The sequence below is a fragment of the Diabrotica virgifera genome, chromosome 2 (genome assembly GCF_917563875.1).
Source record: "Diabrotica virgifera virgifera chromosome 2, PGI_DIABVI_V3a".
Lineage (NCBI taxonomy): Eukaryota > Metazoa > Arthropoda > Insecta > Coleoptera > Chrysomelidae > Diabrotica > Diabrotica virgifera.
In genome coordinates, this window is record NC_065444.1 from 208,179,951 (window position 1) to 208,207,908 (window position 27,958).

Consider the following 27,958-nt stretch of genomic DNA (forward strand, 5'->3'; position numbering starts at 1 on the left):
TATTTTTTCAAGATTCTTTGGGACATTCTAAATAAAATAAGTTTCTTGACATTTTTCTCAGAAGTTAATAGTTTTTAAGTTATAAGCGATTTAAAATCCGAAAAATGACAAAAAAGCGCATTTTCGGATTTTAAATCGCTTATAACTTTAAAACTATTAATTTTGAGAAAAATATCAAGAAACTTATTTTATTTAGAATGTCCCAAAGAATCTAGAAAAAATATTTTTCGGAGGAAAATAGGAGTTTTTGAAACGGAGCGCGCCGCACCGGCAAAAAAATCGGATAAACACGCATATTTAACAATTAAAAAACAACGGTATAAATTAAAGTTAGGCGCGATCACTCTTCAGAATCTGGAAGCTGAATATTTAGTCTTCAATTTAAGTATCTGGCAACCTCAAAAATACTAATTTGAATATGAGTTTTTAAGCCTCCAAAATGCGTATTTTCGCAATTTTCAGATTTTAAATCGCCTATAACTCGAAAACTATCAATTTTTGAGAAAATTTACAAGATACCTTTCTTGTTCAGAATGACCCACAAAACTTAAAAATATATGTTCCGGAGCAAAAAACGTGATCTTTTTTACTTGTTTAAAAAAATTGTTTAAACAATTTCTGCCCAAAAATTCCGCCCGGCACCCTTCAGGTTTGTTTAAAGGGGACATTTTTGAATAGGAATCAACAAAGAAACCGAATCAGAAATTTTTCCAGACAGAGGTGGTCTCACCACATGGACTATAAAGGATATGGGATTAGTAGACAATAAAGACGATGATGAATCCGGTCCTGGACACTTGAAATGCCTCAAGCCGACCTGTCCATGACGTCTGTTCGTGCTCTCTGACCAAGAAACAGATACTTAGAAATATCGTATTCATGCAATTTTACGTATTATCCCCTTTTGTTGACTTTTTCTTGATTTTTGTTGACTTCCTTAGGGAATTGAAAAGGGTAACATCAAAACGTTTTAAGAAAAAGTCCAAGAGTGACCAGACGGAGGCGGTCTCACCACATGGACTATAAAGGATATGGAATTAGTAGACAATAAAGACGATGATGAATCCGGTCCTGGACACTTGAAGTGCCTCAAGTCGACCTGTCCATGACGTCTGTTCGTGCTCTCTGACTAAGAAACAGATACTTAGAAATATCGTATTCATATAATTTTACGTATTATCCCCTTTTGTTGACTTTGATGACTTCTTGATTTTTGTTGACTTCCTTAGGGAAATGAAGAGGGGAACATCAAAACGTTTTAAGAAAAAGTCCAAGAGTGACCATATCAAAAATCTCAGCCAATACTAACTGGCCTGCAAATTAAAAAATTTACATACAAAATCTTAAAGAAATATCAAACGGATATAAAAAGTGCCTTTTCTAAAGATGGCGAAGCCGGCTTTATTTAGTAATAAGGCACTTATTCAACAAACATACTACTCAACACAGATTCATCTAACAACCTTTTATAATTGATGCAAATAAAAAATATCAAATATAATTCTCTCCCGAGCAAGTGAGGAATCAAAATTATTAATAGATTAGTTACCTCTCCATACACTCTTGAATATGTCCATAATTGGTCACTAGACAAGTTGTTAATCCCTGAACGTATGGTCCCTTCTTAGGATGTTCCCTAACTTTGAGTGAATTGTTGTCTCGACCTCTGAGCAAATCAGCTACTCTTTCCTGATAAATTTCTAAATAACTGACTTGAACTCTATGCGTAGTCCCTCTTTTCGAATTTTCCGACATTTTTTCAAAGAGAGCTTTACAAATTCGTGGAATGAGACCTTGGTTTTCCTGAAATAAAGTTTTAATTAATTCTACTACTACTCCAATAAATTAACGCACCATCTTAAAATTGGAACATTTTTGATGTCTCGAATTTCCTAAACCTGTTGTCCGATTTGAGTAATTTTTTTAATATGTTATATATCGCACACCTAGATCTAAAGAGAGTTAAGTCAAAAAAGCACTTTTTTCAAAAAACATGAAAAGCTGTTTTCGGTGTCCATGTGCACTGCACGAATGTTTTGTTTTTATGGTTTGCTTTATTTATACACCAGAATATTATCCTGAAGTACTTAGTGTTTTGTACACCTTTTAAGGCTAAAAATCGATATTTTTGAATTATTTCCTTTTGCTTATTAACATATTTTTATTTGTAATACTAACTTGAGTTGAGCCTGCGTTGGTGAATTAAGTTTGTAGTTGCCTCTCTTTTGAAGAGGCATTATTCATTTAGAACGAAATGAGTTTTTGGTTGGATGATGAATGATGATTATTGTTTTCTTCTTAAATCGGCTTGAATAATACCTAATTCTGTTATATTCGAAAGTGCTGTTTTTATCGCTTTATTGCTCAAATCAAGGGTGGATTTGAAAAATGCCTTGCATATTTGGTTTTTGTATCCATTAATCTCAAAATAAAAGGGATTGTTGAGAGCTCTAAAATTGTGTGTACTTAAGTAACCGATATTTAGACTTTATATGTTGCGAGTGGCGTACTAAGAATTATTTTTGCTTTCCAAGATCACCCAGTGCCCAATATTCATCAAAGTCCTGTTGTCTTGACATCTTGTCCACTTTATCTTTGCATTTTAGGCGACATTTGTCTCCACAGGGTGGTCCAACCATTCTTGCTAGAATTAGTTTTTTAGATTTTGACAGGGTAGTTTATCTATCTCAATCTCAGTACCAGTTTCAGGAACCATAACACCTTCTGGGCCTACTTGGTCACTATCATCTTCGGTATCCGATGCACTGGAGCTGCTGTTGCTGGATCAAGTTACCGATGATGATGAAGGTACGATCTTAGGTGGGTGCGCATTTTGTTTAACAATTGAAAATTAGGATCTTTATCTTAGTTGTCAATATCACTTTCATCGCTCCAAATGGGTGAAATATAATAGTCCGGGGATTTAGATGAGCTAGGGATAGATGTATTAACAGGTGTCAAAACACCATGAGTTTCTTTGGATGTAACTTTATCACTTGATGACATCTTCAAGTTATCTTCCACGGTTGCATGTTGACTAGAAGTTATAGGAGTAATATTTGATTTATACTGTTCTTCTACCATACTTACTAACAATCGCCCGCGATTCATTGTTTTCCTGAAATATACAATGTTTATTTTACTAACTTACAGAGTCATGTGCCACAAATCAATTTAGAAAGCCCACAAAAAACATTTTAATTTTTTTTAGCTATGTTGTAAAGATAAATTTGTCAGAAACCATCTAAAGGGATCCAACTTGAAAAATTGGCAGTAAAAGAGGAACCAATATTGTTAATGTCAAGATAAACATTAAACTGTACTACGACCTATAAACTCGAATCGTCAATATCGAAATAAGTTTAATTTTGATAATATTTTACAAAAAAAGGTAGTATCAGATATGACTCAGCAAAACAGACACAACTACAATATCGAAAATGTTTCAAGAGTAGGGTAACAACTAAAAATAAAAATAAAAACTTTACTTACCTTGCCAGCGATACAACTTTAACTCAAATTGTTGTATCCTTGTAATTAGCACTAACCATTTAAAAGGTGACAACTCAAACTAATACTGCTTAAAATTTCAACTAAACAGGACAACTCAAAATAACTCCATACTGTTTACGGAGAACACTTGCACTCCGCTTGTAATTCCGATTGCATCTAGCATTTCTTCCGTTTATGCGCGGGGGGATCTGGCTCGCTCGTTCAACAAAAGAGACTCTAGGCGCCATCTAGTCTTGAATTTTGTACATATTTTTAAATCTCTTTTATTGATCGATAGGTATCCGTACAGGGAATTAAATGGTGAGCTTAACTCTTCTTAGCCTTCTATCGTCCACGTTTGGACATAGGCCTCTCCCAACTCCTTCCATCGGTCTCTATCCTGAGCAACATATTTCCAATTCGTTCCGGCTACTCTTTTAATATCATCAACCCATCTCATCTGTGGTCTTCCTCTCGGTCGTTTACTTTGGTAAGGTCTCCAATGTTGTATCGTGGCAATTAACTCGCAACAACATCGTGGCAACTAAGCTTAACTCAATTTCACATATTTTTGACTTAACTCTCTTTAGATCTAGGTGTGCGATATAGCTATAATTACGCTGTAATAATGTTGTTGCTAGACACACTAGACAGTATTATTATACAGTGATGAGCGCGCTAATAACCGGCAAAATAACGCAAAAAAATAAGCAGTGAGATAAAAAGATAAAACTAGTAGAGTTAGGAAATTGTAAATTTAAATTTTATCGCTAAACTTACCACCTCTACTAGTTTCATTTCTTTTATCTCACAACTTAATATGTTTTCCATCTTTTGTGTTATTTTGCCGGTTATTGGCGCGCTCATCACTGTATTGGTGACAAACATGGCTAGTTGATAAAATACCTCACTTTTTTTATTATCCAACATAAGCGAATGAATCAAAAAACAAAAAAGAAAACCTGAGGCTATAGTTGGGTTTTAATTTCAGTATTTTCAGTAATATTCCACATGGTGTTGCGAACTTTTAGAAAAAAAAAACAGTTTGATTGGTACACCCGGAATGCAATGACAATTTAATCTATCTAGCAATAATATTATTACAGCGATATTGTTAAAGAATAAGACTATAACATATTTTAAAAACAACTTAAATCGGAAAACAGGTATAGAAAATTCGAGACATCAAATATGTCCCATTTTTAAGGTGGTGCTTTAATTTTTTGGATAAGTGTACGTATAATTGTTATTTGCTATATTTAGTTGGAATTAACTACAATTTCACTAGAAAATACGTTTATTTTGACGTTTCGATTTCCACTTCGGAAATCGTTCTCACAATACAAATTATTTTGTTTTGTTGTAAGTGGATTATAAAGCATTTTTATGAAACACACTTCTGAACACACACTAACTGAACGAAGGTGACATTTTCGCATAAACTGGTAATACTTATTTGACAGTTGCGGTGTTGACACTTCAGATTTGTGTTTATTGTTCACTATAAGCATTTATTTTATTATATTTATTATTTTTATTATTTACTTTAACGTATATGTGATATATTTGATTTAAAATGAATTCAGGAATTTTTTTGTAATTTGGCACCAATGTCAAATTAGCTATCTGACGTAGGTAACAACGGTATTTACACTGTCTCAACCATATAAAATTACTGCATTTTATACTTACAGGTGATCCCATCATAGTAAAAGTTTTTCCACTGCCAGTTTGTCCATAAGCAAAAACACAAGCATTGTAGCCTTCAAAAGCACAATCTATAACTTCTTTTCCTAGATCATTGTAAACTAGTTCCTGAGATGCAAAATTGTCAGAATTAGAATCATGCGACCAGTAAGAATAGTCAAATGTAAATTCCTTATATCGAATGTTCTCGTCTCTTGCATTTGCCTGAAAATCATTAAAAACATGTTAAGTGTGTAAATGTTTTTGTAATGCAAAAATATATTTCTTCCATTCATAAAAAAGGAAATAAGTTGGATTGCTGAAATTACAGAGCAATATTGGTAACTAGTACACTAAGCCGGGTGTACGGACGCATTCTTAGAAATCACATTGAGATGGAGTATAGAAAACAAGAAGAAGAACAGGCTGGTTTCCGCGGTGGAAAAACTTGCATAGATAATGTCTTCTGCCTAAAACAACCAATTGAAAGAAAAGTAGCAACCAATCAAGAGACATATCTCATGTTTCTTGACCTCCGTAAAGCATACGACAGCTTTGCTGTGACTAAATTGTGGAAATCACTACAAGAGACTAACAGATAAACCTTGGTTTTCTAAAATGGAGTCAACAAAGGATATGACAAGAACCATATGCAGAATGAGATTTAACCACTTACTCCAGGGAAATAAGGCAAAAATATACCATGTTCATGACACTTGGGCAGCCAGGTTGCAAACGGTCTTTTTGGGTACTGTATACCTAATACATTATCAATACAAAAATGCCCGTCACAGTTCGGACGAGAAATTTAGTTATTAACAAATAAGTGTCAAAAATGGCAGTTTTTTCGTTTAAATCGCTACGGGTAAAAATAGGGTAATTAAATATCTTATTTATACTGTTATTCTCGTTGTAGATGAGCCAAGGTTTAAAATGGCAGTTTTTGAATTTCGGTTCGATCATTTGTTGCTTCAGAAATTGCAAAATAAGACTAAAATTTCGAAAATAAAAAAATTGCTATAACTTTTGTGAAAATGACCTTAAGACTTTCATATTGGACGAAAAGTTAAGACAAACAGTCCATATAATGCACAAAAAATTTTAAGACGATTCGTCAATTAGTTTAAATTTTATTCAATTTGTTTATCCCAATGAGCATTTTTTTCGCAATATTATTGTTCAGAAAATAGTAATGTAATAGCAATTCTGTGAAAACCACATGAAAGAAGAGAAAAGTCATGATTTCAAAGTATTTAAAAAAAAATCATTAAAAAGTTATTTTTATCATTCCGAAAACATTTTACTAAAGTAGGGTCATTTTTAGTTCATAAACAATTTGAATAACTTTGTTAATATTGACTGTAGATTAAAACTACTTTGGGATTTGAAAAGCTGGTATTTTTATACGAATTTTCAAAAAAACACTTTTTGCCTAGGTTAATTACAGTCAAAGTTAGCCACTTTTTTTATTTAATTGACAGCTACTTTGTTTATAACAATTAAACAACCCAACTAGCGCCATTTCGAAATTGAAGGTATATAGTTTATGTGTAAAAGTTTGAGTAAACTTTAAACTTCAACAGAGTTGTTAATAAAGCTTTAAAAATAACGTTCTAACGAAATCGATTTGTGGTCGGTGGAAATGAATTATTAAAATCCGTGCACTTAAAAAATGAAACTGATTCTTCAAACATATGCTGCGATTAATATCTCCAGAGCTTGTTGATGGATTTTGATCCTAATTTTTTTAAATTGTATGTACTCGTAGTCTTGTAGAGTACGTTATGTACGGAAATCCCCACCTAACATTTCAAAATGTTAGGGCGAGTTCCCCTTATCACTCAGGGGTATGAAAAATAGATTACAACCGATTCTAAGACCTACCGAATATACATATATAATTTCATAAAAATCGGTCAAGCGGTCTCGGAGGAGTATGACAACTAACACTGTGACAGGAGAATTTTATAGATGTAAATATATAGATGGGTATTAACAAATAGGGGTTGGTGATGGAAAAATGTAAATTAAGGGTTGTATGTATTTTTTAATCCTACATCATATAAAATTAAGATAGACAATTTTGTCCAAAAAATATAAAAAAAATGTCAGGGGGCAACCCCCCTTATAACTTATGGGTATGAAAAATAGATTAAAACCTATTCTCAGTTCCATAGGATACACTTGTAAAATTTCATAAAAATCGCCCAAGCCGTTTCGGAGTAGTATGGTAACTAACACTGTTACAGGAGAATTTTATGTATATTGAAGTAACTGTGAATTAAATAATAAAAGTGGCTAACTTTGACCGTAATTAACATAGGTGAACAGTTTTTTTAAATTTGTGTAAAAATACCAGCTTTTGAAATTCCAAGGTAAATTTACTCTACAGTCAATATTAACAAAGCTATTCAAATTGTTTTCAAGCCAAAAATGACTCTACTTTAGTAAAATGTTTTCGTAGTGACAAAAATTACTTTTTAATGATTTTCTTCAATAATTTGAAAACAAGACTATTGTTCTTTCATGTGGTTTTCACAGAATTTCTATATAATTATTATTTTCTGAACAATAACATTAAAAAAAAAAGCTCTTTGGGATAAACAAATTGAATAAAATTTAAACTAATTGACGAATCGTCTTATAATTTTTTGTGTAGTATATGGACTCTTTGACTAAACTTTTTGTGAAATATAAAAGTCGCAGGGTCACCTTCGCGAAAGTTATAGCAAATTTTTTATTTTCGAAATTTAAGTTTTATTTTGCAATTTTCGAAGCAACAAATAATCGGACCAAAATTAAAAAACTGCCGTTTTAAACATGGGCTCATCTACTAAAAGAAGAATACTATAAATAAGATATTTAATTACCCTATTTTTACCTGTAGCGATTTAAACGAAAAAAGTGCCATTTTTGACCCTTATTTGTTAATAACTAAAATTCTCGTCCGAACTGTGACGGGCATTTTTGCATGTATAATGTATTAGGTATATAGTACCCAAAAAGCCCATTTGCAACCTGGCTGCTCAAGTGTCCCGACAAAAACCTTATTTCCCTGGAGTAACTGTTTTACACCATCATATATATTTAAACTTAATCTAGCTGATAGTCCACAATGCATTTGTGGTCAGTTGGATCACCCACAACACAAAATTTTGAACTGTTCTGTTATTTCTAATAACGTTAATATGTTTTTAAATCCACTGTATTCTTTGACTGATGTCCACCATCCCATTAATTTAAACTATTTATTAACATTAGAAAACAATGAGTTGGTATAACGACTATTGTATAAACATATTTTAGATATTAAACTTAAATTGTAATTGTAAAATATAGAGTATACCATTTCTTGTAAATTGTTATATATTAAAAGAAAAAATATATAATAAAAAAAAGAAGGAAAGAATATAAAAAAATAAAAAAAAGAAGGAAAAAATATAAAAAAATATATACAAAAAAATATATAAAAAAAATAATAGAAAAAAATATAACATTAGCTACGTTAGAGGCATGGGTATATGTAGACCTCGGAGGGTTTTGTTTATATACCTTACAATTTGCTGATGACCAAGTCATCATACTTAGCTAATGATAAAGACGATCTAGAATCTAGAGGATATGGCAAGAAAACTAAAGGAGGAATATGAACAGTGGGGCTTGTGGAAATTAATGCGGAAAAAACTAAATACCTACCCATAGCAGCTGAGTTATACAATAAAAAAAATATATACAAAAATAATAGAAAAAAAATATCATTATCTACGGTAGAGGCATGGGTATAGACCTCGGAGGGGTTTGTTTATATACCTTACAATTTGCTGATGACCAAGTCATCATACTTAGCTAATGATAAAGACGATCTAGAGTCTAGAGGATATGGCCAGAAAACTAAAGGAGGAATATGAACAGTGGGGCTTGGAAATTAATGTGGAAAAAACTAGATATCTACTCATAGCAGCTGAGTTATCCAATATCGAACTAGAGAATAATGAAGAAATCACATCCTGTAGTGAATACACGTATCTGGGAGTAATCTTCGGTAGAACGAAAGAAGTCGATGAGGAAATAAAGAAAAGATGTTAAATCGACAAGTAAGAATGGGTGTATTAATTATTATTCTTACCTTGCAATTCAAAATTCCAGTGGTTTTTTCTTTCATCTGTATGATTAATTGAGCATCCATGTCAAGTTCTCTAAAAAAAAAATGAAATATATAGTGGCACACACCCCCTACATGCGACACGACATAATATATAGTCCGTCCGCTATAACTTTTCCCATGCGGTACGATTCATTTTCAATCAAATTAAGTCAAAACATAAATTGAAACGAACGTCGATGTGTATATACATTTTGTACACTGTATACTATATACTACACACATCGGCGTACGTTTCACTTTCTGTTTTGACTTAATTTGATTGAAAATGAATCGTACCGCATGAAAGTTATAGCGGACGGACTATATATGCGAAGTTCGCGATTCTGTTCACCTGACAAAATGGGCCGAATACCATCTTAAAATTTAGGAAAAGACCCACCAATCAACCATATATATAGGGTGTCCCAAAAGTAGCGGAACGGTCGAATATTTCGCGAACTAAACATCGGATCAAAAAACTGAAAAATACGTGTTCAATAATTTTCAAATATCTATCCAATGACACGAAACACCAATCCCACTACACCACCTGGAGGTGGGGTGGGGGGTAACTTTAAAATCTCAAATGGAAACCCCCAGTTTTTCTTGCAAATGGATTCGTTACATAAAAGTAGGCAACTTTTATTCAAGACATTTTTTCGAACTGTGGATAGATGGCGCTATAATTGGGAAAAACGATTTATCCTGATACCATAGGTAAATTATAGAAACGGTCTAATATCTCACGAAATACACTTCCAAATGAGAAACCAAAAAACAGATTTTTAATCTTTTTCAAAAACCTATCGAATAACACTAAACATGACCCTCCAACCCACCACCAGGAGGTGGGGTGGGGGGTAACTTTAAAATCTTAAATAGCAACCCCCACTTTTTATTGCAGATTAGGATTCGCCATAAAAAATTAAGCAACATTTATTCGAAACATTTTTTAAAATTTCTAATAGATGGCGCTAGTAAATCGTGTTTTTCCAATTAAAGCGCCATCTATTAACAATTCTAAACAATGTTTCGAATAAATGTTGCTTAATTTTTCGTGACGTATCCGAATCTGTAATAAAAGGTGGGGGTTTCCATTTAAGATTTTAAAGTTACCCCCACCCCACCCCCAGGGGGTGGGTTGGAGGGTCACGTTTGGTCTGATTCGAAAGGTTTTAGAAAAAGATTAAAAATCTGTTATTTAGTTTCTCATTTGGAAGTGTATTTCGTGAGATATTAGACCGTTTCTATAATTTACCTATGGTATCAGGATAAATCGTTTTTCCCAATTATAGCGCCATCTATCCACAATTCGAAAAAATGTCTTGAATAAAAGTTGCTTACTTTTACGTAACGAATTAAAATCTGCAAAAAAACTGGGGGTTTATATTTAAGATTTTAAAGTTACCCCCCACCCCACCTCCAGGGGGTGTAGTCGGGGTTTTTGTTTGGTGTCATTGGATAGATTTTTGAAAATGATTGAACACGTATTTTTCAGTTTTTCGATCAGATGTTTAGTTCACGAAATATTCGACCGTTCCACTACTTTTGGGACACCTTGTATATCGACCATCCATTTTGGTCCAAAGGTGTGGGTTTTACGACCCTACCCATTTGGGACCTGTTTTTCGTTCTCGTCTCCAAAACTCTCAAAAATTTCGAAAATTTAAGTCCGACTTTTGCGGTTTTTCCTAGTATTGATCATTACCTTTCCAACGCATGTCAATTTTGAAAATCGGGTATAGGGGAGAGTTGGACAAAACCGGGTAGGTTGATAAAACCGGGTACCCCTTAATTCTTCTAACTGTCTGCTGCTATATATTAGACAATGTTAAAATTAGTGTCCCTTTACCACCAACAGTCGTGTGTATTCATTTCTACCTCATTTGAGTAATCTGTGCCGGAGCAGTAAGACCTCACCTGTTTTTTGATGCAGGAAACTCGATTTTTAAGGTTTCTAGCTGTTTTCTCCTCTAATGAATAACTAATGGCCATTTCAAAATTCAATACATGTAACCTAGTATATTACCCTTAATTTGGCCAACAATTTTGAATATAATTTCATAACTTAAAAATTTAAATAACATTTAATGTCTTGTTTACGAGTTTGACAAAACCGGGTAGTCCGAAAATCGACAAAACCGGGTACCCGATTTTATCAGACCTGTTGTTACTTCCAGTTTCTGCAGTGGTTTTTTTGCTTTTAGTTAACTACAACATGTGGCTTCTTCTGTTGAAGAAGCTAGTAAGAAAGCTAGTATGAAAAATAAAAAAAATCTCCAGTCGTAAAAAAATTAGAACTAAATGAACTGGACAAAAAAAAAGAAAAAACGTGGTAAAAAGGGCTGCACCAAAAACAACATTTTGGAGAGTTTGAAGAAGATAATAATGACGATGCCTGTCTATATTACAATTAACTATTTTCAAATTATAATGCGAAGGAAGGCTGGATAAAATGTGTGTCTTGCACCAAATGGGCTTATGACGCCTGTAGTGCCTATGATGATGTAGATGAAGTTTTTATTTGTGACTTCTGTTCATAGATTTTAGATTTTTGTTCACATACTTTTAATAAATAAGTATTTTATTTTCTGCCCATTAGTCTTTTTACATGGTAATTAAGTTACTACCCGGTTTTATCATACCAGTTGGACAAAACCGGGTATTTTGCAATATTTTCATAAAAATAAAAAAAATTAAAGATCTAAGAATATTTTTAAAAATTGACATTGGCATATCCAACTTAAGTCATTTGAGAATAATTCAATCTGCAGCAAACATTTGCTACTCTCACATAGCAAAAGATACAGACGGTTTTTGGAGTGGTACCCGGTTTTGTCCAACTCTCCCCTACCATTCAAAACTTACCGAGCTCAGAAATTTGACTCAATTTCTATTTACAAATATTTGTGGGTACAGTCCGACTGGAATAGGAATAGACATAAGCATACTTTCTTTGCCTCCTTTATAGTACAATTTTTCAACAAATCTCTTATGAATTTTATTATTTTATAACTGAAAAAAGTGGACACTATACATAAAATTCGTAAGAGATTTGTTAAAAAATTTGACTATAAAGGAGACAAAGAAAGTATGCTCACGTCTATTGATATTTCGGTCCGTCTGTATGTGTGTGGAAAAGTTACACCGATCTGAATTTTTTTTTCTGTTTCAAGAAGTGGTTGGGGTCCATTCAGAACCGGTGTAGTTTGTGACTTTTGACTAGAGCTCCATTCCCGGGAAATCAGTAAAAAATGGAAATCCCGATTCCCGGGAATTCTTACTTTACCGGGATTTTTTAAAATATTTTATTTTAAATTATGAGCGGAGATATTACTAACTCACAACGAATAAATGATTCTGATATGTACAATTATTATCTCTGTCTGCTTAATAATCATTTTAAATTATTCCACTTAAAATATTTATTTTTCAATTATATTTTGAACCTTCCAATTTTGGCGTTAAATCAGAATATATCATATCCGTCAGCATAAACATTCCTTTGTTTATGCAAAGATCTGATTCATTTGGAAGCATCCAGGATCCAGAATTATAACATAAATATTTATTTTGAATGAAAATTATGTTTATGAAGAATTATTAGTACAAAGGAAATTGAATACGTTATTATATTGGTGCAAATCAGCTGACCGGACGTTTAAAAAAATTGCTCACTACACTAAAAAGCATCAGACCCACGGTACACAGAGAACCGTGATCAGACCTACATCTAACGCAGTTACTGAAGGTGGATATGAGCTATTAGCTCCAATTTCGTTGAACCTCCATCGATTTGCATGAAAATTGGTGAGTGGTTAGATGATATTTCAAGGAACGAAGGTGACATGGTGTCAACTTGCGCTTTTACCCTGGGGTGTATGCCACCCCTTGTCGAGGGTGAAAATTATTTTATTAAGAATAATCCCATAATTCGATAGAGGGAAAAATTCTAAGCAAAATTTGTTATATAAATTTATTAAAATAAATCAAAACTTTTTGAGTTATTAAAGATCAACGATTTTTTTCGTGAGAAAAATGCATGTTTTTAACTGGTTTTTCACAAAGTACTCAAAAACTATAAGTTTTTACAAAAAAGTTATTATTAGATACCAAAATTGAAGCTAATAGAAAATGAAATAAGCTCCTTACTAGAAAAACCTTTTAACGGTAACTTAAAGTGTAAGTGAGTTATAGGTAATTGGATGTTTATTTTTTTTCGGCGAGTACCAAAATATAAGTACTCAAGCTTAAATAACGGGAAAACGATGCATTTTATAACATAAACTTATTAAACATTTCCCGCAGTACTTAGAAATATCTATCAAATGAGCTCCCGAACGAGTCAATAGCATTAAAATTTATGCTCCAAAAATTTTAAAAACTTATCTTTTAAAATTTTTTCCAAAAAATGTTATTTTTTTAATAACTCCGTTAATTCTTAAGATATCAGGTTCACCAAAAAACTATTTGAAAGCTAATTCCAAGGGCTACGAGTATTACACCACGTTGAATTTTTTTCTTTTAAACTCCTTACTTTTTTAAAAATAAAAGATTAAATGGCCCCGGTTACATGGTTCTCGCAGCAAAATTTAAGCTTTAAACGTTTCTATCTTGGTTATTTTTTACCCTATAGAAATAGTAAAAAAGGTAAAATATTTTATACATAAAAAACTACAATTTGGTTATATATCATTTTTACCTATATTGAGTATTTTTGGAGTTATTATCAAAAGAATATGAAAATTACGATAATTTTAAAAATTCTGATTTTTTTTTAAATTACATCTTTTTTCAAAAATATGCATTCTAAACCGGTCAAAATTGTTGAAATAGTTACTTATGCTAATATAAAGAAATTTTTGTAAGGATTACTACAAATTATAATTTTTGTGGAAATGGCATGTTTTATTTTTCACTTTTTCCTAAAAAATTCGAAAGGGTTCTCGTATTTTCATCATAACTTGCTTAACTTTGATGCCATTAACTTCTTCTGGAGCTCATTTAATAGGTATTTCAAAGTACTTTGACAAGTGTTTAGAAGGCATATTTTATAAAAAGCATCGTTTTCCCGTTATTTAAGCTTGGATACTTAGATTTGAGTACTAGTCGAAAAAAATATATATTCAATTACCCATAACTCACTTTGAATTAACATTAGTTCAGTTCTTTAAGCGGGGAATGTATTCAATTTTTTATTATGTTCGATTGTGGTAAAAATAATTTTTTGTAAAAGCTTATAGTTTTTGAGTTATAAGTGAAAAACAGCTTTAAAACATGCATTTTTTTACGAAAAAATAAAATCTTTGGTCTTTCATAACTCAAAAAGTATTTATTTATATTTTAACTTTATATAACAAATTTTGCTTAGAATTTGTCCCTCTATCGACTTATGGTATTACTTAGAAAAAAATTTCACCCCCGAGAAGGGGTGGCATCCACCCTCAGGGTAAAAGCGCAAGTTGGCGTTATGTCATCTTAGTTTCTTGAGGTATCCTCTAACTACTCACCAATTGTAATGAAAATCGATGAAGGTTCAACGAAATCGGAGGTGAAAACCTTCAGTGACTGCACTAATCAACAGAAAGTGTGTTTTCAATTTCAACAAATTTCTGTACAATAAAAGAGCCAGCCTGAAAGATCAAACACCCAACAATTTATGTTTTTTAAAACATATTTCAGTAACAACAACAACGAAAATTCAGATTAAACACAAAATAATTTTTTTATTTTTAAATTTCCTTTAAAATTTTTAATTTTTCTAGACATTTTTAATTTGTAATAAAATTTATACGTTTTTATACTAATTACATTAAAAAATTAAAACAAAAATAATGTCTTCTTTTTATTTTTAAATTTCCCGATTCCCGAGAATTCCCGGGAAAATGGAGCTCTACTTTTGACCACCCATACGCCAGCTATAGGACTGGGTAGGTGCAAAACGGCATATTTTGGCTGGATGTCCCGTTTCTATGTTCCTTCCTTCGCTATCACTGTCATTAGGTATTTAAATTATTCGAATTTTTTAATATCTCTAATCGAGAGGTCTCTTTTTTCGTCCTTTATTCTAAGATATTCTGGTTTGTTTTATTGATTGTGAGTCCCCAATTTTCGTATTCTTCGGTTAACTTTCGAATCATATGAATCCATATCTTCCTCATCGTTTGCCATAATCACTTGCGAAGAAACGATTTGATATGTACTTGTTTCCAAGTTCTATTCCCATTCCTGTGCATTTTCTGCTCCACTTGTTTAATGCTACCTGAATATAGATTTTGAATAGAGTTGAGGATAAAGAACGTCCTTGTCTTAAGCCTTTTGTGATAGGAAATGCGTCTGAAATTTTATTTTCCATTTTTTGTATTTATGTATGTACATGTTCGCTATAAAATTGATGTTTGCATTACTTAGGCCTGCCTTCGTCAATATTTCAAACAATATTTTTAAGGGTACTGTATCATAGGCCTTCTCTAAAGTCTAAGTCAACGAACACTAAATGAGTCGGTAAATTTATGGCTGTTATTTTCTCTATATTTTGTTGAACTACAAATATATTAACAACACAAGATGTGCCTGCACGGAATTCACTCTGATCTTCTATTTTCTCATATTGGTTTTCGATTTGTAATTTTATCAATCAACCGTACAACCTCCCAAATGAATACCGCTTATACCTTTCTCATTTTTACATTTCTTTCTGTCTCCTATTCTGTGCACAGAGTTTATGCGCTCAGCGCCAAACTACAATCTCCTGGAATATTTTCATGTTTGATTTGACATTTATTAAAGATTTCTGCCACCAATTATATTAGTATTGACGGTCCGAGTTTTATTAATTCAGTAGGGTTGTTTCCAGATCCTGTGGCTTTCTCGTTTTTTGCATTTCCCTTAAGATTCGTCTTACCTCGTCCACACTGATTGGCTGTACTTCGTATTTGTCTATTGGATCTGTTCTGAAGTCTCTGTAATTTATTTTGCAATGTGGTCTTGCTTCTGTCAATAGCGATTTGTAATATTCTTCCCATTCTGGCATACCTATGGGGTTTAATCTTTTTGTTGATCTCGATATTTTTGCATGGTCATCATCTATACCCTCTTTGCACTTTTTGTAAACTATGTTGTGAATTATTTCCAAAAAAACTTATAGGACATGATACATCAATTTAATATACAGGGTGAGTTTTTAGTGCGACATTGGTTGCTAATTAAATTATGATACCTACAGAATATCCAAAAAAGTTATGTAGAAAAAATGTAAGCTACATAACTTATTCGCTGACCGCTTTAAAAGTTGTTTCCAAAACTCAAATCGAACTGATCACCCTTTCTATTACCGCATACAAACTTACTTATCAAAAATAGGTATTCATTTTCCAGACACCTACGATATTTCCGCAATCCAAACCCCTCCTCATTGTACAATTCGCCATCCCTCTTCTGATACCAGCTTATTGCGACTAAACAAATCAGAAACGCCTGCAGGAATAAGACGGAACTGGCGCAGCAATCTACTCGTCAGATTACACAGCAGCTTATAAATTGCCTTCATATACAACAACGTTCTCCGCTGAACTGTTTGCTATTCTAAAAGCATTGGCTCTGATAGTTAACAAAAATAATAAAAGAAACATCATTATTACAAATTCTCTCAGCTCAACATTGGCATTAAAACAACTCTATTCTGATCATCCACTACTACTTTTCATTAAAAAGGAACTGAAATATGCAGAAAATATGAATATTAAAGTTAATTTTATACCATTTCATACTGGAATCGAAGGTAACGAGGTTGTAGACAAAATAGCAAAGAATGCACATAATAACCCAAACGCAGAAGAGAACATGAAAACCCTACACACCGACCTGAAAGCATATTTCAAAGAAAATACTTTTAAAATATGGCAGGATTGCAGGATACATATGGAGGGACTCATCAACCAAGCTATACGAAGTTGACATTAACCACAATCAAATTCCACAATTCAAAAACAGAAGAGAGCAAGTAATCTTCACTCGTCTCCGGATTGGCCATACTCGATTAACCCATGACTACATACTCCAACGAACGTGCCGATCAACCTGTGTGTGATTTGTGTAGAAGTGTCCTTACCGTAAAGCATTGTTTGTTGCAGTGTCCGAAGTATAAGGGTAAGCACAGAACAAGTGAGTCGCGGTCGAGGTGTAGCTGTCGGTCGCGGTCGATGTCGACATCCATGTAAAACAAACACATTGTAATGAATGGAAGCGAACAGAGCAGGTAAGTCGCGGTGGAGGTTTAGCGCGATGCCATCCAGGAGGTTTACATCGATGCTTTTGAGTTTGTTTTACATGGATGTCTACTGCGAGGCCTACAAGGATGCTTTCCTGTGATTGATTCGTTGTTAGAAGCCAAGTTGTTATTACCTGCGTTATCTGAGTTGATACTTTTTATAGAATCCCTTTTTTGCATTTAGTTTATTTTTGAATTTCTAAAGTAATTAAATTCAGTAAATTTTTGAAATATGAAGGAGGATCTGATTATTTACAGCTGGCATTTCATCACTATCATAACTTGACTGACACAACATCGCAAAAGCAGTCTTTTTGTCATTCAAATTTCATTAAACTACTTCACTTGATAGTGGTTCTAGCTCGACTGACAGCGCAGGTGACCTCCTTGCTATGTGCTGTCGACATCGACCGCGACTTAACTAACTAGTGGCATCTACCGCGACCTACACATCCACCTCGACTTACTTGCTGTGTTCTTACCCTAGAGAGTGCAACGAAAAATATACAACATACCACCAACATTACATAGTGCACTCGGAAAAGACAGTGATACAAAAACCATCTTCACATTCCTCAAAGACTGCAACCTCTTACCAAAAATATAGTAGTTTACTTTACTTTGTATTTAGAGCTTTTTATAATTCCCTATATTTAATTTATAATTTTGTAATACAATCCATATACGCTAATAACCCTGCGTGATTGATACGTAATGTAAAGAAAAAAAAGTAAGCGGTGATAATCTGCAGTCCTGGATAATATGCCGAATTCTACATGTAATGATTTTTTTGTTCAATATCACTTTGGGGGTTAAAATTGGGGCATTTGTAAGATGCCTAATTTTCAATATTTATTCTACATATTTCTTTAAATAATTTAAAAAGATATTTCGTAGAGTTTTGTTATTTATTTAAAATCTTCAACAATAGGTTATTTTTATCCTATAAATCAAATTATTGTAAAAATAGAACCAATTTCCTGGTATAATCTGATTAAATTAACTACCATGATTACATTTTAATGACAAATAAATAAATTACCTACAAGAATACCTATTTGCCAACGTATTGATTAAATGTTTTCATTGATAGGGATTGTTGATCACCAATAATGTTTAAAATCAGATTAAATATTGTGTTTCTTTGGAGGTAAGATAAAATAAAATCCAGGAAGGTACAAGCAGATCTAGTTTGTCCTAAATAAAATCTCTAGTATAAATTATATGATGATTCTGATCAGTTTAAACAGATAAGATTTCCTCTTAGGCCAGGAACCGAAGCTTTTCACCTCGCAATTTTTACAGAATGGATCGATTTGCTTGAAAATTCGAGAATAAGTAGTGGATAGTCCAAGGATTAAAATCTATATGATTCCGAAAGGCGCTTTACCATGGGGGTGGTTGCCACCCCATCTCGGGAGGTCGAAATTTTTTATTATATTTCGACCGCAAAAGTTGATAAAAACATTGATTCTAAGCAAAACATGTTCTATACATTTTTCGATAAAATTAATAGTTTTCGATTTATTCGCTATCGAAAGTGTTAGTTTTGTATAGAAAAAATCAATGTTTTTTGATATACTCATTTACGATTCACTCAATTTTTGCCGTAGAAAAATTTTTTTCAAACCAAGTTCTTGGGAATTAAATAACCTACAATTTTATATTAAAATATTTTTTCGTCTCTCTGATGCTAATCTTTCTACTCTGAAGAAAATGGCAGTTTTTACCAAACTACAAAAATTCGTTATTCGCTTTTAACTCCATTTTTTTAAAAACTAAACATTCTAAGCCGGTCAAACTTCTACAACCTATTAATAATACATAAATAAAAAAGACCAAATAAGGTTAATGACTAATTTTAATTAGGGTGGTGATTAGGGGGTTGATTGCGATCAATTTTTCGCTGAAAAAAATGGGGACTGACATTCTTTTCATTATAAGACACTTAATTTTTGAGCTAGACTTTTTTTATTTCTGGAGATAGATATTTTGAAGTACTTTAAATTAGTTTGAACAAGTTGTCCTCGAAAAATGAATAGTTTTCCCGTCTTTTGACTTTGAAACTACAATATTTAGCATTTGACGAAGAAGAGCCAACATATAATAAAGTATAGCTCGTTTACTATTGGTCTTAGAAAATTAAAAAAACGGGTTTGTTTATTTTTTCAAAAGGTACATTTTTGTTAAGTAAAGTTGTTTTTATAAAACGAAAACTTTTGGAGTTATTAGCAGAAAACTTATTAAAAACATTGATTTACAATGTTTAGGAAAATGAATACCTATTTTTGATAAGTAAGTTTGTATACGGTAATAGAAAGGGTGATCAGTTCGATTTGAGTTTTGGAAACAACGTTTAAAGCGGGCAGCGAATAAGTTATGTAGCTTACATTTTTTCTACATAACTTTTTTGGATATTCTGTAGGTATCATAATTTAATTAGCAACCAATGTCGCACTAAAAACTCACCCATTGAAATCCAATTTGGTATTCTCTCATTGCGTGACAGACAAGTAATTAACGCTACAAGGATGCTTTATGGCATAATTAATTCAACACTTGTAGCCCAATAAAATAAAATAAAACCAAAATGTAATTCCGTACAGGTTGGAATAAATTTTTTCTTAAAGTTTAGGTCAGAACAAAAGATATTTTCAAGAAAGTATATAATTCATATGAGGGGATCATTGTTTAAATAATTAAAAATTGGTAATTTTTGCAAAAAATTTACTTTTTTAACTGCTGCGGCAATGCTTGTTTTTATTAAGGATTTTACAATTTTTTTCTGCAAAGATGAAGAAACAGTCTTTTATATGAGACTTACTAAATTAAATTTGCCCCTTAATTTATTTAAATAATTCTAAATCAAAATTAAAAAACAAATTTCCAAAAAAATATTATTTGCAATATAAATAAGCAGTATAAAATATTTTGTTTTGCAGAAAAAGTTGCGCTATGATATCACTATAAATTGACAAAAAAATTGGTTGATAAATATTGAGTAGTTTATGAGATATTTAATTTGTTTATAAAAAATTACCATTTTTTCAATTGCAAAAACGCGGTTGTTGCCGATAGAGTATACAAGTTTTAAAGGTCTCATTTTGTTTGCTTTTATGTGTATTTTCGACAAGTGTATTGATAAACTAAAATTTTAATGAAACACCCCTTCAAAATGGCGTTTGAAAATTGATGTAATTTGTTTAAAACTTGTTTTTTTACTAACATCACCGGGATTAAAAATTTTGAAATTATTTGAAAAAAAATTTCTAGATCCATTTTTTGCCGAGATAGCTGTTCCAAGTTTAAAAATTCATAATTTGTCTATTTATCAATATTAACATTTTAAAGTGCGTGAGTACATCTATCAACCCTACTACTTGACAATGTCATTTACACGTAGAGTTAAAATTTAAGAATATTTTAAAAAATAATGATTTTCGTAGCGACCTTAACTGAAAACTTTTTGCATGAAGAGCGGTGCAGTAGTCTTTGCAATATCTTCTTTAATAATGGACCAATTTCAATGTTTCTTTTTAGTTTATGGTAGTACAGTAGTAGTTTTTAACAATAAATATTCGTCAATTTGTTATAAACAATTTTTTTTTCTCTAGATGTTATAAATAAAAGTTGACACAAAAGATTTTTATAAAAAAAATACTGAATTAGCATTAAAATTTGTTAAATGCTTTTTTTGTACTTTGTATTAAAATATATATGTATTTTACAATTAATTTTATAATCTTTTTAACAGTTAGATAATACACTAAGAATTGTGTATATATTTGTTAATTTTTATTAACTTATATACATAATATATTTAGATAGAGGTTGTCCTCCATTATTTTTATATATTTAATTTTGTAGGATTTCACATTATTTTTGCGAGATTTTGCCAATGATTTGTACAAACAACAAAGTTTTTGTGATTCTTTAACGAAATAGTTAAATTTTATTTATTACAATACTAGACAAAAAATTTTTTTGGAAAAAAAATTGTTTATAACTACATAGATAATGATTATTTATGGCAAAAACGGTCGTGCAGATGTTATTATTTTTATATGCTATCGCAAATTAATATAAAATATTGAAATTGGCCCAATATTAACGGAGATATTGGAAACTACTCCTCCGCCAATTTTCAGACAAAAATTTTTCATTTAAGGTGCTACGAATATCTTCATTTTTTAAAACATTCTACAACTTTAATTATGTTTATAAATGACATTGTTAAGTATTAAGGTTAATAGATATACTCACGTACTTTTAAATGTCAATATTGATAAATAAACAAATTATGAATTCTTAAACTGGGAAAAGCTATATCGGCCAAAAATGCTTCTAGAAATTTTTTATTTTTTTTTGGGTATGTCAAAAGTTACCTAGAATACAAATATTGAAAAATAATTTAAAAATGTTTAATCCCGGCGATGTTATTAAAAAAATAAGTTAAAAACAAATTATACCAATTTTTAAACGCCATTATGGAGGGGTGATTAATTGAAATTTTGATTTGTCAATACATTTATCGAAAATATACATAAAAACTAAACAAATGAGAACTTAAAAACTTCTATACTCTACAGGCAACAACCGCGTTTTTGCAATTGAAAAAATTGTAATTTTTTATAAACAAATTAAATATCTCATAAACTACTCAATATTTATCAACCAATTTTTTTGTCAATTTATTGTGATATAGCGCAACTTTTTATGCAAAACAAAATATTTTATAGTGCTTATTTATATTGCAAATAATATTTTTTTTGAAATTTGTTTTTCAATAATGATTTACAATTATTTAAATAAATTATGGGTCAAATTTAATTTAGCAAGTCTCATATAAAAGACTGTTTCTTCATCTTTGCAGAAAAAAATAGTAATATCCTTAATAAAAACAAGAATTACCGCAGCAGTTGAAAAAGTAAATTTTGTGCAAAAATTACCAATTTTTAATTATTTAAACAATGATCCCCTCATATGAATCATATACTTTCTTGAAAATATCTTTTGTTTGGACCTAAACTTTGATAAAAAAATTATTCCAACCTGTACGGAATTACATTTTGATTTACATGTATTGTAATTTTATTTGATCGGTCTATTGAGCAGGTTGGTCTCCATGTACCTCTCCTCAGAACTCAATTAAACCAAACATTCTATGTTGCTATTCACAGAACCAACTATGCTTATAACAACTATTTATCTCGAGCACCAAGATGGGAAAATATTCACCCTGATCTAGATTTCTTTGCACTGAAGTCTGAATTCGTTTCAGGCCTCAGGCGTATGTTTGTTTGAGTAGTTGTGGAATAGATAGTCATTATTGTGATATTTATGTAAATCTGAATTACGTGATTAATTTTGTGATATTTATATTTTATTGAATTATTGTTTTATTATTACTATTTTATTGTATTTTAACTATGACACATAACGACACCCCCATCGAACAAGGTTGTAACTCAGTTTTAGGGATTTTACAGGAGAGGCAAAAAACGAAAACATGACTTTTTAAAAATTTGTAGCGAAATGATTAGACTCTTTTACACTAATGTGATATGATATTTATATCATAATAAGGGATTACTGTGAGATGTATGTTTTGTAATTTTAATAACTATTGAAAATCTTGAGTTTGATTGAGATATACCTTGAGATTAAACATGAGTATTCGTAGAAAAAGGTTGTAAGTCGCCTAACAACCATTTTACACTCTCTGTGTTAATTCTTTTTCCCGTTTAACTATTAAAAGGTTGTATGTTTTGAGTTATTTGCAGTATAGTTTATAGGCCAGGGTAATAAGACAAAAATATACCCTGTTCGTGACACTTCAGCAGCCAGGGTACTGAAGCGTTTTTTCGACAAGTAATACCTATAGGAACAAATTGTAACTATTTCCTGCGTAGGATCTGGCGGCCATTTCTATTTATAAACAATTAACTGTCAAAAAATGGCATTTTTCCTTTTTTTTCAAATCAATGGAAAACAGTGAAACTTATTATTTTTTTAGTACAAATATCTTTGAGATTATAGAAAAACCTTTAAAATGACGTACTACAAAGTTTGATATACTCATTTATTGTTAATATAATTGCGAAAAAGGTCCAAAAAAGATTGGCAAAAAAATTGTTTTCGCAATAACTGTTGTAAAAATTAGTGTACAGGTTTAAACTCATTTTTGTCAAATGAGGGTTCTTTGGTGCTTAATATGTGATAAAAATTTCAAAGCGATTCATTCAATTGTTTAAATTTTATTCCAATTGTTTATCTCAGAGAGCATTTTTTTTGCAATAACATAAGTCAGAAAAAAATTACGTTAGAACCATTCAACAGGTGGCAAATCGATGATCATGAGCTATATTTTCAACTTGGTTTAAAAAAAGCGAATAAAAAATGCATTTATTAGTAATAAATAATTATTATGCAAAAGTATCGTAAATCTTTCCTTATAAACTTTTTGAATAACTTTGTCCAAAAAAAAAAAATGAACTTTTTTACCCTGTTTTAAGTGCACAACTACCAAGTAATGTTATTTATATTATAATTGATAAAAAATTGTAATAAATATATATAATTTCTTATATAACAAAATAAAAAGTTTATAAAGAAAGATTTACGATACTTTTGCATAATTATTTATTACTAATAAATACATTTTTTATTCGCTTTTTTTTAAACAAAATTGAAAATATAACTCATGCTCTTTCATTTCACACCTGTGGAATGGTTCTAACGTCATTTTTTTCTGACTTATGTTATTGCAAAAAAAAATGCTCTCTGGGATAAACAATTTGAATAAAATTTAAACAATTCAATGAATCGCTTTGAAATTTTTATCACATATTAAGTACCAAAGAACACTTATATGACAAAAATTTCAAAGCTGTACACTAATTTTTACAATAGATAACGAAATTATTTTTTTTGCAATTCCTACTTTTTTCGCAATTATATTAACAATAAATGAGTATATCAAACTTTGTAATACGTCATTTTAAAGCTTTTTCCATAATCTCAAAGATATTTGTACTAAAAAAAACCATAAGTTTCACTGTTTTCCATTGATTTGAAAAAAAGGGGAAAATGCCATTTTTTGACACTTAATTGTTTATAAATAAAATGGCCGCCAGAGCCTACGCAGGAAATAGTTACAATTTGCTCTTATAGGTATTACCTGTCGAAAAAATGCTTCAGTACCCTGGCTGCTCGAGTGTCATGGAAAAAACCTTATTACCCTGGACTACTAGGAGAAAATGAGTTTTAAGGGATATTTTAACAAAATATCAACTAACAGTTTATAAGGACCTTTATAAGGAATTAAAAAATTTAAAATGTTTTTTCCCAATAAATCCTAATACTTTAATATTTACAAATGATATGGAAATTCTTCATCTCATTTATAAACATGTTAAATTATGTAAATATAAGTTGTAAATGTAATATATACCTACTAACTAGGCATAATTTGTTAATGTGGTTTGAAAAAATTAAAAAAAAAAGATATATAAAAAACACATAGTAAAATAATACAAAAAAAAAATAAAATAAAAAAAAATAAAAAAAAAATGAAACAAAAATAAAAAAGAAAAGAAAAATAAAAAAAGAAAGTAAAAAAAGTGTTTAATCACAAATTAAAATATATATTAAAAAAACAGTAAAATATTAAAAAAAAAAACAAAATAAAAAAAAGCAACACAATGTACCTATGTATCTAAAATAATATTGTAGTATGTACTTATGTTATGAAATAAGAAATTTATGACTATGAATCTGCAATCAATCACAAACAAGTCTGGCTAATTGGCTCTGCCAAAGCCATTTTTCAAAAAAAAACTAACAGTTTTCACAATTTTAATTGGAAATTATAAATTTTACAATAACAATAATATTCTATCACTATGAAAAAATCATGGTATAAAATATCTCAAATTTTTCGCATTTTTATTGCGTATCTGTAAATATTTTATTCTAGACCATTTTACTTGATTACTTTAGTCTTTTACTATTAATATCTACTTCAAAATTAACATGTGTGTCCTTAAATAGGTTTAAATTTAGAATTTGGTTCTGATTTAATTCAGTTACGGATTTAGGCTTGCCCGATGCTTTGGCATATCGTATCATGGTTATCCATTGGTCTGGAGCATATACGACTTAATGTTTTTTCCGTTTTTCTATAAGGGCATGCATTGAATCACCCTCGTTTTGTGAATGTGCTATTTCGAAAAATACATGTGTAATGTTAATATACACTGTTTCACTATATAGAAGTATGTAGCAAAAATTATTCTATATTTATTTTGTCCACCGCAACTATCAAAATGGAAAAAAGTCTTTAAATCCTTTTTTTTATTTTCATTTCGATAAATTGACTTATGAGATACACCATATGTTTAAATAGTTAATAAATTAAACATACGTACAACAAAGTTGTAACTCATTAACAACCTTGTTAATCGTCAAGTATAAAGAAAGTAAATATTTGACATAGGGAGTATCCAGTGTTACTGCCCTCTTTACGCTAGAATGGCACACGTTAAAATACAACTTTTTTCTATGGAGTATTAGCCAAACTATTGAGAATTAAACTATGTCGTTTATATTGACGTGTGCTCAATTTTTTGCTGAATTCGCCTGTGTTCAAATCTGAAAATAGATGTAACTTGAGTTACAACCTTGTTCGATGGGGGTGTCGATAGTATGTATATTAGAATATATTATATACTTGTAATCCTATTGGGCAGCAGCCCGTTGAAAATAAATAAATAGATTAGTATGGATGATAGTAAGGTGTTGGGCATTAAAAAATGCTGCTTCTGGGCCCTGATTCTAATTCATTTCGACAGTCGCAATTTCATTTCGACACCGCCATGACAGCCGCAGAGTATAGCGATTCTTATTCATTTCGATATTAGTTACAACTGGGGATATTAACCTTATCATGTTGACATTGCTCAGAATTTGGGTTGGCGCTCCGATTTATTGGAATTTGTTGATAGTCTGGGAAAATTATCGAAAAAATGCCATTTTTGGGAAAAATTATTTACCAGCTATTTTATTGCTAAAATCGAATCTTAAGATTGCATATATTAGTAATAATATGGGGTATGACAAGTCCGCAGAAAGTGTGTTATTTTATTTATAAACAAATTAGAACTCCTAAATCTTCTTTTTTTTTCAATTAGTGCATGCTCTGTAACTCCTAAGATTTTTCCTTTGAGCCAAAAACACTCAAATAAAAATTCACCGTAATTTAGTTCTGCACAAAGTTATTTTTTTTCCGATTTCCTTCAACAAAAATTTTACTCAGAAAATCCGAGGTTTCCCAAAAAATCTGCAATTTTCAATTAAAATTTTAGGGAAGCACCTAATTATTTATCAATAATTTAATAATTCATGACATGAAAGATTTATTATAGTAGATTATACAGAGGGGCTAAATTATGGAATAAATTAATTTCTTTAAAACGGACGATTTTTTAGCAAAATCCCGATAGAGTTCGATTTTTATTTTTAAATTACAATGTTTTGGCATATATTTCATACTAGTGACGTCATCCATCTGAGCGTGATGACGTAATCGATAATTTTGTTAATGGGAATAGGGGTCGTGTGGTAGGTCATTTGAAAGGGCGTTCAATTCTCTATTCAGTAATATAAACATTAATATCATTAGGTATTTATACAGGGTTGCCAAAAAATAATTTTTAAAAAAAATTAATTGCCGCAAAAAGAAGAATGTATGTAATTTATTTAACTCAAAATACATTGTACTGCTGTCAGAAAATAGAAAAAAAGGTTTATTTCACAAATAAACATTTCTTTTCGCTTAAATTAAATCACAAACAGCCTCCCTCCTACCCATTGGCAGTTTGAACATTTAATTTAAGCTAAAAGCAATGTTTATTTTCAAAATAAACATTTTTTTCTATTTTCTGACAGCAATAGAATGTATTTTGAGTTAAATAAATTACATGCATTGTTCTTCTTGCGTCAATTAATTTAATTCAAAATTTTTTTTGGCCTCCCTGTATAAATAATGATATTAATGTTTATAATACTGAATAGAGAATTGAACGCCTTTGTAAATGAGCTACAACACGAACCCCTATTCCTATTTAAAAAATAATCGATTACGTCATCACGCTCGGATGGATGACGTCACTAGTTTGAAATATATGCCAAAAAAATTTAATTTAAAAATAAAAATCGACCTGTTTCGGGATTTATGAAATGAATTTATTCCATAATTTAGCCCCTCTCTGTATATTAGGAGACCGGCGACAATCTAACCAATAGTTTAGCAATAATTAAAATGTTAATTAAAAAATTTCGGTCGAAATAATAACCAGAAAGATTAT

The 27,958-nt window shown here is 30.8% G+C and overlaps 1 protein-coding gene across 3 annotated transcripts in view; it reads right to left on the reverse strand.

Moving 5' to 3' along the window:
• Positions 1-27,958, reverse strand: part of LOC126879789 (kinesin-like protein Klp98A) — a 193,770-nt gene that overhangs the window by 148,621 nt on the left and 17,191 nt on the right. For all 3 annotated transcript variants that reach the window (XM_050643048.1, XM_050643051.1, XM_050643049.1), the window contains exons 2-4: positions 9,305-9,374; positions 5,185-5,403; positions 1,550-1,803 (exon numbers count right to left, since the gene is read on the reverse strand). In XM_050643048.1, the coding sequence (XP_050499005.1) occupies positions 1,550-1,803; positions 5,185-5,403; positions 9,305-9,374 (543 nt within the window). The remainder of the gene's footprint in view (positions 1-1,549; positions 1,804-5,184; positions 5,404-9,304; positions 9,375-27,958) is intronic.